Source organism: Melospiza georgiana, chromosome 12 (genome assembly GCF_028018845.1).
Source record: "Melospiza georgiana isolate bMelGeo1 chromosome 12, bMelGeo1.pri, whole genome shotgun sequence".
Taxonomy (NCBI): domain Eukaryota; kingdom Metazoa; phylum Chordata; class Aves; order Passeriformes; family Passerellidae; genus Melospiza; species Melospiza georgiana.
This window is the reverse complement of record NC_080441.1, coordinates 985,471-997,488: the sequence shown is the minus strand read 5'-3', so window position 1 is coordinate 997,488 and position 12,018 is coordinate 985,471. Positions and strand designations below refer to the sequence as shown.

General features: G+C 64.2%; 2 protein-coding genes across 4 annotated transcripts; one reads left to right on the top strand and one right to left on the bottom strand.

The window, feature by feature from the left end:
- Nucleotides 1-187: 187 nt before the first annotated feature.
- TRMT12 (tRNA methyltransferase 12 homolog) lies at nt 188-3,847 on the bottom strand. The gene is made up of 7 exons (XM_058032744.1): nt 3,663-3,847; nt 3,427-3,574; nt 3,164-3,353; nt 1,900-2,050; nt 1,720-1,829; nt 960-1,117; nt 188-884 (listed from the first exon to the last, which is right to left on the bottom strand). The coding sequence occupies exons 1-7, from the start codon at nt 3,767-3,769 to the stop codon at nt 444-446; spliced, it is 1,305 nt and encodes a 434-aa protein (XP_057888727.1). The 5' UTR covers nt 3,770-3,847; the 3' UTR covers nt 188-443.
- A 179-nt stretch (nt 3,848-4,026) lies between these two features.
- Nucleotides 4,027-11,778, top strand: CSTF2 (cleavage stimulation factor subunit 2). 3 transcript variants are annotated; one of them, XM_058032870.1, is made up of 15 exons: nt 4,027-4,107; nt 4,251-4,329; nt 5,890-6,059; nt 6,509-6,645; nt 6,760-6,879; nt 6,980-7,135; nt 7,249-7,372; nt 7,681-7,743; nt 8,833-8,892; nt 9,502-9,643; nt 10,009-10,160; nt 10,456-10,703; nt 11,057-11,182; nt 11,321-11,446; nt 11,572-11,778. In XM_058032870.1, the coding sequence occupies exons 1-14, from the start codon at nt 4,050-4,052 to the stop codon at nt 11,441-11,443; spliced, it is 1,758 nt and encodes a 585-aa protein (XP_057888853.1). In that variant the 5' UTR covers nt 4,027-4,049; the 3' UTR covers nt 11,444-11,446; nt 11,572-11,778. The 3 variants fall into 3 exon arrangements, with proteins under 3 accessions (XP_057888853.1, XP_057888854.1, XP_057888855.1); XM_058032871.1 differs by lacking the exon at nt 8,833-8,892; XM_058032872.1 differs by lacking the exons at nt 8,833-8,892; nt 9,502-9,643; nt 10,009-10,160.
- The last annotated feature ends 240 nt before the right edge of the window (nt 11,779-12,018 follow it).

Here is a 12,018-nt window from a genome sequence, read left to right as displayed (position 1 = left end):
AATATCTTTATTTCTGAAAAAAAATAGGAAGGAAACAAGATGAACAGACTTGCTTCCAGTACATTAAAAAAGCATGCTGGTAAATACAAGCACAAGGCTTGTCCCTGACCTGCTGAAATGAACCCAGCAGGAACCCAAGGCTTCTCAGCACTGTGGCTCTCTCCTGTGTGAAAATGGGGCTCACGTGTCCAAGACCTGGGCAGGACTGGCAGAGCCAGGGTAGAACACTGGCACTCTGAGCCCCAGCTTGCTCCATCCTTGTCTGGATCCTGACGGGATCTGCCATGGGGAGCACAGCCCTGGGTGCCCCGGGCACGGGGAGGCACTGCTGGGCAGCGCTGCCACCTGGGAACTAGGGGACACAAGGCACCTCCAGGCTGGCAGCAGGACACTGCTGGCCACCCGTCCAAGGGAGCTGGAGCCCCAGCAGTGCCCGTGCCCCGCTAAACGGGCAGCACAGGCCGGCACTCGAGGTCCAGCACGAGGTGATGCACGTGTGGCGCGTAGGACTTCACCGGCTCGATGTGCAGGACGCTGCTGCGCCACGGCGCCCTGTGCAGCTCTGCCAGCAGCCCCTGGATGCGTGTGGCCGTGCCTTCGGCCCAGCTCTGCCACTCGGGCCTGAGCCTGGCCCCCGGAGTCTCCTCCCCACCGTGCTGTGGCGGGTGCTGTGCCTCTCCCCCGGGGCTCGCTGCCTCCGGAGAGCCCCGCTCAGCCAGCAGCACCGCGCTCTGCGGCGTGGCTGGGCGAGTCTCCACGTTGTGGTGGATGTGCAGAACCCCACCCGTGTCCTTCTTCAGGACGCGGCAGGCCACGGGCCAGCCCTCCTCCGAGCTGGGGATCAGCCCCAGGTTCACCCTGTCGGCCACGTCCCGCAGCTGCAGCTGGGGACAGAGCAGAGGTGGATGGATGCTCGCAGGACGGTCCCGCGGCCCGGCCCGGCCCGTCGCAGCGCTCACCTGCCGGCTGTCCCCGCTGTGGATGTGGCAGCGATCCCGCACCCCGTTCAGCACCAGGCTCCTGTGCAGGGCCTCCACGGCGTGGCTGTTCCACTCACAGGCGTGGACAAAGGCGGCTCCGGCGTGCACCAGGAACGGCAGTGTGAAATAGCCGATGCCTGCAGGCAGGAGGCGGCAGTGGCCGAGGGCAGGGACCTCCAGAGACCCACACTCCTCCCCGAGGGCATGGCAGGATGCACACTGCCACCCTGCCTCTCCAGGTCTGCTTTGCTCTGGGTTGGAGAAAGCCCAAACACTGGAAAAATGGAAATTTATCCTTCCCTCTTCTGCAAAAGCAAAATCTGCCTTGAAAACTGTTTAGAGGCACTTATTTTACCTTCAGTCTTTGGCCATCAGGTGGAGACCTGCCTGGCTCTACAGAAGCATCCATATTACTGTTTAGTTTGATTAATCTAGAGCAGTTTTGTGGGTGCCATGTCCTTTCAGTGTGGCACAGATTGGAAGCACTAACTTCCTTAAGCACAAGCAGTGGCAAATCTTTGCCCTGGATCCAAGTGATTCCCCAAAGCAGCACTAGTCACAGAGCCTGAGAACAGGACACCTTAAGTGTCCATAGGCTGCAGGGACACAGGCAGGACAGCAGTGCCAGCATAGCTGCAGGGCTCGCAGATAAGACAGGAGCTCCAAGCCTGAGTATTTTTCATAAGCTGGAAATGACATTTCATGTCTACCTGGGCGCCATCAGCACCTCCTCCATTACCTGCATAGAGGTCCACCACGACCTCCCCGGAGCAGGGCAGTGAGGCCACACGCAGCTTCTCGGTGATGTTTCCCGGGGAGAACATACACTTGGTCACGTCGAAGGTGTACCTGGAAGACCCCGTACAGACAGTGAGAGCAGTCCTTTCCCCGCCAGCCGCGCCCTGCAGCTCCTGCCCACCTGATGCCATTGTCCACGTGCTCCACCCAGCCGTGCTGGCCCAGCAGCAGGGTGACCCTGGGGCTCCTCATCCCATCCGGCATCACCCGTCCTCGCCTGGCCACCCGCCGGGCCCCCAAAGCCTTGGCGACCGTCTCCCAGAGCGCCGGGCCTGCAACACAGCAGCTGGAGATGCGGGTGGTGTGGGCCGGGCCGGGGCAGGCAGCCCTGCTGGCCTCACCCGGGACAGGCAGCCCTGCTCTCCTTACCTGGCCTCTCCCGGGACAGGCAGCCCTGCTCTCCTTACCCAGCCTCTCCCGGGACAGGCAGCCCTGCTCTCCTTACCCAGCCTCACCCGGGACAGGCAGCCCTGCTGGCCTCATCCAGCCTCACCCGGGACAGGCAGCCCTGCTCTCCTTACCCAGCCTCACCCGGGACAGGCAGCCCTGCTGGCCTCACCCGGGACAGGCAGCCCTGCTCTCCTTACCCAGCCTCACCCGGGACAGGCAGCCCTGCTCTCCTTACCCGGCCTCACCCGGGACAGGCAGCCCTGCTCTCCTTACCCAGCCTCTCCCGGGACAGGCAGCCCTGCTGGCCTCACCCAGCCTCTCCCGGGACAGGCAGCCCTGCTCTCCTTACCCAGCCTCACCCGGGACAGGCAGCCCTGCGCTCCTTACCCAGCCTCTCCCGGGACAGGCAGCCCTGCTGGCCTCACCCAGCCTCTCCCGGGACAGGCAGCCCTGCTGGCCTCACCCAGCCTCTCCCGGGACAGGCAGCCCTGCTCTCCTTACCCAGCCTCACCCGGGACAGGCAGCCCTGCGCTCCTTACCCAGCCTCTCCCGGGACAGGCAGCCCTGCTGGCCTCACCCAGCCTCTCCCGGGACAGGCAGCCCTGCTGGCCTCACCCAGTCTCACCCGGGACAGGCTGCCCTGCGCTCCTTACCCAGCCTCTCCCGGGACAGGCAGCCCTGCTCTCCTCACCCAGCCTCTCCCGGGACAGGCAGCCCTGCTCTCCTTACCCGGCCTCACCCGGGACAGGCAGCCCTGCTCTCCTTACCCAGCCTCTCCCGGGACAGGCAGCCCTGCTGGCCTCACCCAGCCTCTCCCGGGACAGGCAGCCCTGCTCTCCTTACCCAGCCTCACCCGGGACAGGCAGCCCTGCGCTCCTTACCCAGCCTCTCCCGGGACAGGCAGCCCTGCTGGCCTCACCCAGCCTCTCCCGGGACAGGCTGCCCTGCGCTCCTCACCCAGCCTCTCCCGGGACAGGCTGCCCTGCGCTCCTTACCCAGCCTCTCCCAGGGCTCAGCCCTGAAGCTGTCCTCGCTCAGCAGCACCAGGTCCCCGTGCCTCTGCCAGGCGTGCGGCACGTCCCGCTCCAGCTGCCCGGACCAGCCCGGCCCCAGCAGCCGCCGCAGCTCCTCCCGCAGCCTCTGGGCCGGCGAGCGCCGGCGGGCGGCCCTGGAGGGGACAGGGTCCTGCGGCAGGGCCATGCCAAGGGCCGAGCACCACCGCCGCAGGCAGCGCTCGGGGCCCGGGGGCTGTGCTCACCTGGATCCCGAGCAGCTCACACGGCACCTCCCGGGGCAGGCAGAGCTGGGACAGCTTCTCCGGCAGCAGCGGCACGGCCACGCGGCCCCCCGGCACCCGCTGCAGCCCGTAGCGCCCGTCCAGGAGCCGCTCCTGTTCCAGCCACTGCCTGCACGGCCAGGCGGAGTCACCCTTCCCAGCCCCAGAGGCTCCGGCCGCACCGCAGCGGCACAGGGCTGCCATCCCCCTGCCCTCACCTGAGGCGCTGGGCGAACCTCGGCTCTGTGGCCAGCGCGGGGACACCCGTGGGCACACCCGTGGGCACACCCGTGGGCACAGCCATGGGGACCTCCGTGCCTTCCATCCTGCCGAGCCCCGGGCAGTGTTAGGCTCGCCAGGGGCTGTGCCCCGGGGCCGGTGCTCGAAGCGGCATCCCTGAGGATGGGCCCCGCTCCGGGGGATCCCCGAGGCCGCGGCCGCCCCGCCCGGGGATCCCGGGGAGTCCCGGCACCCACACCCCGCTGCCGCCGGTGCCGCGTTTCCCGCCGGAGCGCTTTTTGAAAGCGCCGCTCCGAGCGGTTGCGGACGGAAGCGGAAGCGGGGGCACGGCCGCGGCGCGGACCGGAAGCGGCGCGGGCGGCGCGATGGCGGGGCTGTCGGTGCGGGACCCCGCCGTGGATCGCTCCCTGCGCTCCGTGTTCGGTGAGGCCGCGGGGCGGGACCGCCGCCTGCAAGGGGAGAGGGGCGCGGACGGGCAGGGGCAGGCGGGGCGCCGGCGGGTTCCCCCCCTCGCCGTCGGGGCCGGTACCCGCCGCGCTGACCGGCGGCACCGTCTGTCTCCGCAGTGGGGAACATCCCGTATGAGGCCACGGAGGAGCAGCTGAAGGACATTTTCTCGGAGGTTGGGCCCGTGGTCAGCTTTAGGTGAGAGCGGCCGCAGGCCTCCCCCGGGTCCCCCTGCTCGGCGCAGACCGAGCCCCGCGGGCTCGGAACCGTGAACCGCAAATCCGTGACGTTGGGAAAGGCCGCTAAAACCCCGCAGCCCAACCGTTCCCCCCGCCCCGCCCAGCCCACCGTGTCCCCACATGCACGCACACCTTCTGGCCACTCGCAGGGACGCTGGCTCGGCCGCTGCCTGCTCTGGTGGAGGAGCTTTGGCGAAGGAGCTTTGCCTGACGGCCCCTATAAACCTCCCCGGGCCCCCGAGGCTGGCTCCTCACGCGGAGCAGCAGCTGCGGGGCTTGTGAGGCTGTGCCAGCTGTGCTCAGGGCAGAGGGACCCGGTGGCTGTGCCAGGGTCCCCTGGAGATGGAGCACGGTGTCCCCAGCGCAGCAGGTGGCTGTGGAGCTGCCCTGCTGTGGCTGCTGAGGGCTCAGTGCTGGTCGGGCTCTGTGCTCCTCACTGCCATCCCTGTGCCTCTCACAGGTGTTTTCCAGGCTGGGCACCAGGCCCTGGTGCTCTCAGTTCAGCTTTTGGGAGTTCTGGGAGCAGCCAGTCCCGTCCTGTGCCTCGTGGGGTCACGGGAGGCACACAGCTGGCACAGGTGGGCATCCTACAAACCACAGCCTTGGCAGCAGCCATGCCAGGAGCCATCAGGCCCTTTGGCTTGGGCATGGGCCTGACTGCTGTGTGCCCTGGGGAGCCCTCCCTGTGCTCCCAGCACTGCTTTACTCTGTCCCTGTGTCCCTCTGAGCTCTCCCTGTGCTCCCAGCACTGCTGAGGCTCTGTTCCTGTATCCCCTGAGCTCTCACTGTGCTCCCAGCACTGCTGAGGCTCTGTCCCTGTGTCCCCTGAGCTCTCACTGTGTTCCCAGCACTGCTGGGCTCTGTCCCTGTATCCCCTGAGCTCTCACTGTGCTCCCAGCACTGATGGGGCTCTGTCCCTGTGTCCCCTGAGCTCTCCCCATGCTCCCAGCACTGATGGGGCTCTGTCCCTGTGTCCCCTGAGCTCTCTCCACGCTCCCAGCACTGCTGGACTCTGTCCCTGTGTCCTCCCCGTGCTCCCAGCACTGCTGGGGCTCTGTCCCCGTGTCCCCTGAGCTCTCTCCATGCTCCCAGCACTGCTGGACTCTGTCCCTGTGTCCTCCCCGTGCTCCCAGCACTGCTGGGGCTCTGTCCCCGTGTCCTCCCCGTGCTCCCAGCACTGCTGGGGCTCTGTCCCTGTGTCCCCTGAGCTCTCCCCATGCTCCCAGCACTGCTGGACTCTGTCCCTGTGTCCCCTGAGCTCTCACTCTGCTCCCAGCACTGCTGGGCTCTGTCCCTGTGTCCCCTGAGCTCTCACTCTGCTCCCAGCACTGCTGAGGCTCTGTCCCTGTGTCCCCTGAGCTCTCACTGTGTTCCCAGCACTGCTTTACTCTGTCCCTGTATCCCCTGAGCTCTCACTGTGTTCCCAGCGCTGCTGGGGCTCCGTCCCCGTGTCCCCCCTCGCTGCAGGAGCCGTGGGCACAGCGGGATGCCCACACCCCTCGTCTCTGCTCCCTGGCAGGCTGGTGTACGACAGGGAGACGGGCAAGCCCAAGGGCTATGGCTTCTGCGAGTACCAGGACCAGGAGACGGCGCTCAGCGCCATGCGCAACCTCAACGGGCGCGAGTTCAGCGGCAGGGCCCTGCGCGTGGACAACGCCGCCAGCGAGAAGAACAAGGAGGAGCTCAAGAGTGAGTCAGCCGGGGTTCGGGGGCTCCCTCCTTGGCAGCTGCAGGGCAGGGAGGCTCTCTTCTGCCCCGCTGGTGGAGCTGGCCTGCTCTGGGACGGGGTGTGAGTAGTGCCCCAGAGGGATGGATGCGTGGGCTCAGCTCTGGGATCTCACTCCCACACGATCACAGAATTACTTAGGTTGGAAAACGTTTGTAAAGATCGTGGTCCAGCCTTTGACCAAACACACCGCATGAAATTGTATTGCCCTAATAGATCAGGGCAGTAAATGCTATATCCAGTCTTTACTTAAACTTTTCCAGGAGCAGTGACTCCACAACCTCCCCGAGCAGCCTGTTCCAATGCCTAATCACCCCTCCTAAGGTCTCCCTGGTTTTGGTGCCTCCTTTTCCCCTGGGGGGCGGGTACTCCCCTCCTGATGAGCCTGTTCCATGAGCTGTTCATGTTGCAGGCTTGGGCACAGGTGCCCCCATCATAGAGTCACCCTATGGGGACCCTGTCAACCCAGAGGATGCCCCCGAGTCCATCAGCCGGGCCGTGGCCAGCCTGCCCCCCGAGCAGATGTTTGAGCTGATGAAGCAGATGAAGGTGAGTGCAGGAGGGCCGTGCTCCCTGTGTGAGCACAGCTCCTCCCACCACTGCCTGCACCCTCCCAGCCGTGTCACACCTTGTCAGAGCTCTGATCAGTGCCTGTCTCCTCAGCTCTGTGTCCAGAACAGCCCCCAGGAAGCCAGGAACATGCTGCTCCAGAACCCCCAGCTGGCTTATGCACTGCTGCAGGCCCAGGTGGTCATGAGGATCGTCGACCCCGAGATTGCGCTGGTTTGTGCCTTGCTGCTCGTCCAGAGTTGGGAGGGTATTGGTGGGAGCCTTTGTGGAGTGGCAGTGGAAAACAACTCCTTTCTCCTTCTTCCTCCCCTAGAAAATCCTGCATCGCCAGACCAGCGTTCCTCCTCTGATCCCCGGCAACCAGCAGGCGGTGCCAGGCCCGGGGCCTGGGCCGGGACCAGGGCCTGGGCCAGGGCCCAATGCTCAGCTGAACCCCCAGAACACCCCATCCTCCCAGCCACAGGCCATAGTAAGAGCCTGCGCACCCCCTGAGCTGTGCAGGAGGATGGGCAGTGCCAGCTCTCCAGCCGGGGCACGTGCCCAGGTGTGAGGTGTCCCTCAGACCCCGTGTCTCTCCTGCAGGGCGGGATGCACGTCAATGGCGCTCCTCCTCTGATGCAGCCACCCATGCAGGGGGGAGTGCCAGCCCCAGGACAGATGGCAGCCCCTGTGCAGGGCCCAGGCCCTGGCCCCATGGCTCCAGGAGGTGAGTTTGGGCCGAGCTGCCCCATCGTGAGCACACAGGTCCTGCACGCACCCCTGTCTGCTTTCCCCCTAACCAGAGGGCTCAGCCCTGTGAGAGCACACGTAATCCTGTGCTGTACTTTGTGGTTGTGCTGCTGCCAGAGGTGGGCTGCAAAGTTGGATTATCCCTGGGGGGAACCAACACCAGGGGAATAAACCTCCAGATGCTCCCCCAGGAGCTGGGAGGCAGGAGGTATTTGGGACCAGAGGAACAGGTTAGTCATCAGGGATGGCTGAGGAGGGGTCTGATCTCTGCCTGTCCCCTCTCAGGTGGGATGCAGCCACAGGTTGGGATACCAGGTGCAGGGCCAGTCCCCTTGGAGCGTGGACAAGGTAAAACAGACGTGTGGAGTGCTGTGTGTGGTGTGAGCCTGGCTCCAGTGAGCAGTGCTGTGTCCCAGCTGTCTGCAGCCTGGCTGTGCCCAGCCTGGGGCTGTGCCCAGGTTTATTCACTGAGGCACAAGGCTGTGGTAGCAGCTCCCTGGCTCCCAGGGCTCACAGCCCATGCCCAGTTGGCTCCCAGCTCGTTCTGCACGCTGTTGTGCGCTCGTGCCCTGGCAGCCAGGAGAGCTGCCTGTCCCCTCCGAGCGGGATGTGTCTGTGTTTTCCACCTCTGCGAGCCCGTGTCTGTCCTTGTGCTTGTGCGGGCAGGCAGAGCTTGCTCCTCTCTGGTCCTTGTCCTGCTCCTTCGCTGCCTGGGCGCTGGGGAGCAGCCGCTGCGGCGCCGCGTCCTCCCACGCCGTGCCCAGCAGAGGGAGCTGGGTCTCCGTTTGGCTTGAGGCTTGGCAGGCGCTTCCCGGAGGGTGACGGCTCGGCTTTCCCTCCGCAGGCACGGTCTGTCCGGCCCAGCCCTGGGCCCCGATTGCTTACGGTTCACACGTGTCCATGCGTAGGTCAGTACGGCCCCGGTGTGCTGTTCTCCAGGAACAGCACATGCACACCTGTCACCTCTGCTGCCTTGACATTCATCATAGGCCTTGTTTCGGCAACGTGCAAACCCAGTCTGAGATCCTTTGGCCTTAGGGTCAGCTGACTCTCATTTTCTTTGGGTGGGCACTGTCTTCCTGAAAGCTGTCTGATAGTTCTTGGCACCCGAAAGGTTTTGGAGAGCAGAAGCTGGTGTGTGTTGTGGGGCCATGCTGGCCCCACGCAATGCTGAGTCTCTTGGCAGGGTGTTTTCTGTGCCTGCCTCTCTCCCGAGTGAGGGAAGGACTGTGCCACGCTGCCTGTCCTGCCTGTGCTGACAGAGGGGGTGTGAACAGAACAGGCTGATAAAGCCAGACTTGGAACATTTTCTCTGTAGGCTTTCTGGGGACTTCAGGGTGCGTGATCCTGCAGGCAGCACTGTCCCCAGAGCCGGTGCATGCGTGCGTACACTATTTACGTGTCTGCTCTTTCCCTCTTTTCCTGCTGCTTGCCCAGGGAACCTGCAGCTCTCGCCCGTGGGACCTGCCAGGCCTGCGTCTATCGAACGTGTTCAAGGTACCAGGCACCAGCTCCCTCTTCCCATGGAGCTCGTTGTGGAGTGTGCAGAGAGCAGCTCTCACCCTGCTCTTCTCAGGGCCAGGGACTGGCATGTCACTCCTTGTAGCCTGACAGCAGTAAGAGGAGAGGAAGGAGACAGGATTTCTTCTAGGGCTACAGGAGAGAACAGGCTAGAACCATGCATGGAGCCTCCAGTGGGAAAGGAGAGCTTGTTTAGAAAGAGCTTTTGCCTAAGATCCAGCCCTCTTTGACACTGTGCTTCCAGGAGCCTTCCAGGTCTTGCTTTGCTCCTGGCCCCACGTTAGCAGGGTGTCGATGCCCACACTTGTAGGGATTGCCATGGGGGCACCCATGCTTGGTTTGGCCCCTGGCGCCATAAGGAACCTTAAATAAAACCCGAGAAGAAAAGGAGAGGAATAGAATTGGCAGCCAGGGAAGGAGCTTTGGTGTGCTCCAGCCTCGTGTGTAGGGCTGTGTCCCCAGCAGACAGCACAGCTCAGGGGAGCAGCGTGGCTGCCCCATGCCCGGCCCGAGAGCGCCGGGGACAGTCTTGGCACGGCACTGCTCATGCAGATCCTCACGAGTTCTTGTGTGTCTCCCTGGCAGTGCCCATGCCAGACCCGAGGGCCCCTATGCAGCGTGGACCTCTACCTGCTAGTGGCCCGCCGCCCCGAGGCCTTTTGGGAGATGCCCCGAATGACCCTCGCGGAGGGACCCTGCTCTCAGTCACTGGAGAAGTGGAGCCCAGGTGAGGGGAGAGGGAAGGAGAGGAGCCCTTGGCACTGTCCCCTGCCCAAGGGTAGCCTCTCGCTGAGGACAGGGATGGCACCAGCCTTCCGGGAGTCACTGCTGCCTGGTCGGAGGCCTGCGTGCTGCCAGCCGTGGGGGCCGGCCCGTTTCCCCGGGGAAGGGATCTCCCCGGGGTGATGGCAGCTGCCCTGCGGCATGGGGCCACCAGCACCCATCCCTGTGCCAGCCTCACCCTCCTCCCCTGCGGCCGGCTTCGGGGGCAATCCCAGCGCTCTGCCCAGACCGTGCCAAGCCAGTGTCTGATTCACACTCTCTCGCTTTTTCTCCTCCTTCTGCTTTGCTCTCCTCGTCTCTCTGCGTCAGAGGTTACCTTGGGCCGCCCCACCAGGGAGCCCCTATGCACCATATGCCTGGTCATGACAGCCGTGGCCCCCCCCATGAGATGAGGGGGGGACCCATGGGAGAACCCCGACCACTGATGGGAGAGCCGCGGGGGCCCTTGATGGATGCTCGAGGTGAGAGAGGGGGCATGAAATAGGGGTGGCTTGGATTGCGCAGGCAGGAAGTCAGAGTGGAGCCGGCTGCCCCGACCCGAGGCGTAGGAAGGGGGTTTGGGCAGTGAAATGACTGACTCCAGGCGAGGAGGGACAGTCCCAGGGTGCAAGGGACTTTCTCCAGGCACGTCCCCTCTGCCCCCACCCTGCACTGCTTGGGTGCTTGCTGGCCCCAGACAAAGGAGGCAGCGGGCTCTCTCCCACACTCCTTGCAGCGCCGCGTCTTTCAGGAGCTGACCTTGTGTTTCCTCCGCAGTCGGAAGAGATCCGCGGGGGCTGGAGCCGCGCGTGCTGGAGGCGCGGGCGCTGGAGGCGCGGGGCCTGGAGCCGCGGGTGCTGGAGCCACGAGTGCTGGAGGCCAGGGCCATGGAGGCCAGGGTGCTGGAGCCGCGGGGCCTGGAGCCCCGAGGGCCCGGTCCCACCCCGCGGGGCCCGATGCCTGGTGGGATACAGGGTCCTGGGCCACTGAACATGGGAGCCGGTGGCCCGCAGGGGCCCCGCCAGGTACGCACGGCTCTGCTGGGGCACCCACGGCCTCCTGTAGGCTGGGGCTGGGCGGGGGTGTGGGGAGCACCAGGCTTTGGGCACTGGGGGTCAGGGCACCTGTCCCATTTCCCCGGGCACTGCCCATCAGCTGGGACAGGACAAGGCTCAGGCCTCTCTCCACCTCTTCCTGAGACACAGAGAGGAGCGCAGGAGTTGGGAGGGGAGAGCACATAAAATGCATTCTCTCTTTGTGCTCAGGCATCTTCAAGCAGGCTGTGAGGGCATCCGTCCGATCATCTCTTTTACCTTCCTGAATTTGTAGGGCTGAGTCCAGAAACCCCCAGTCCCTAACCCCTCTCTTACTCCCCCAGGTTCCTAACATGGCTGGGGCAGGCATGCAGGGAGGAGGCATACCTGGGGCAGGAGTGCAAGGAGCTGGTCAGCCTGGAGGCTTTAGCCCTGGACAGAGCCAGGTCACCCCCCAGGATCACGAGAAGGTGAGAGAACACAAGGGAAAGGGTGAGACAGTACGAGCAGCACTTCCTGTGTGCCTTTCTGTGGCGGGGTCAGCCCCTCCCTGGCTCTGGTATGCCGTGGCTGCTCTGGGCACGTCTCTGACCCCTCTTTCCCCACAGGCAGCGCTGATCATGCAGGTCCTGCAGCTGACAGCAGACCAGATCGCCATGCTGCCCCCAGAACAGCGGCAGAGCATCCTCATTCTGAAGGAGCAAATCCAGAAATCCACAGGGGCACCCTGACAGGTGATGTCCTTAGCCTGGTCTCACCCTGTGCCTGTTCCCCTCCAGTAAAACAGAGCTGCCTAGGATGGGACTCTGCCCTGCTTCCCTCTGGGCCTGCCTCACCCTCCTCTCCTTCTTTCTGGCAGGCACAAGATGGAGATGCCATGTGCCTGGATAGAGGTGATGCTCCATGGCAGCTGCTTCCCACTGCTACCTGAGCTGATGGTGCATTTTAGGAGAGGTTATGTCACCCTCAAGAGGTTTTTTCCTCCAGTTCATCCTTTTTTTTTTTTTTTTTTGTGTGTGTATATTTTATGGTGTTTGAAATAAAGTGGGAGGAGGGTTTGAGTAAATCCATGTCCCTGGCTGCCATGTTTGGTCTCTGATGGAGGCCAGAGAGGGAGTGTTGGGTTCTGCGAGCAGTCCAAACCACTTGCCATCCTCCCTCCTCCCCACACCAGGGCACGAATTAATAATGGAATTTCTTGTAGTGTGCTGTTTACAGGGGTCTAGGGGAAGGGCAGGACAGAGAGCTTGGCTTTCTGTCCCTGCTGGCAGGGCAGGAAGGGCTCTGGATCCGATTGCAGTATCAC

What these genes read in the sequence shown, in the direction of transcription:
- TRMT12 (XM_058032744.1), bottom strand. Translation starts at nt 3,769, where the DNA reads ATGGAAGGCACGGAGGTCCCCATGGCTGTGCCCACGGGTGTGCCCACG. An exon ending in GTGAGCTGCTCGGGATCCAG is followed by an intron (nt 3,354 to 3,426) that starts GTGAGCACAGCC and finishes GCCCTGCCGCAG; the next exon opens with GACCCTGTCCCCTCCAGGGC. An exon ending in CGTGGTGGACCTCTATGCAG is followed by an intron (nt 1,118 to 1,719) that starts GTAATGGAGGAG and finishes TCCTGCCTGCAG; the next exon opens with GCATCGGCTATTTCACACTG.
- CSTF2 (XM_058032870.1), top strand. Translation starts at nt 4,050, where the DNA reads ATGGCGGGGCTGTCGGTGCGGGACCCCGCCGTGGATCGCTCCCTGCGC. An exon ending in GGGCCCGTGGTCAGCTTTAG is followed by an intron (nt 4,330 to 5,889) that starts GTGAGAGCGGCC and finishes GCTCCCTGGCAG; the next exon opens with GCTGGTGTACGACAGGGAGA. An exon ending in GAACAAGGAGGAGCTCAAGA is followed by an intron (nt 6,060 to 6,508) that starts GTGAGTCAGCCG and finishes TTCATGTTGCAG; the next exon opens with GCTTGGGCACAGGTGCCCCC.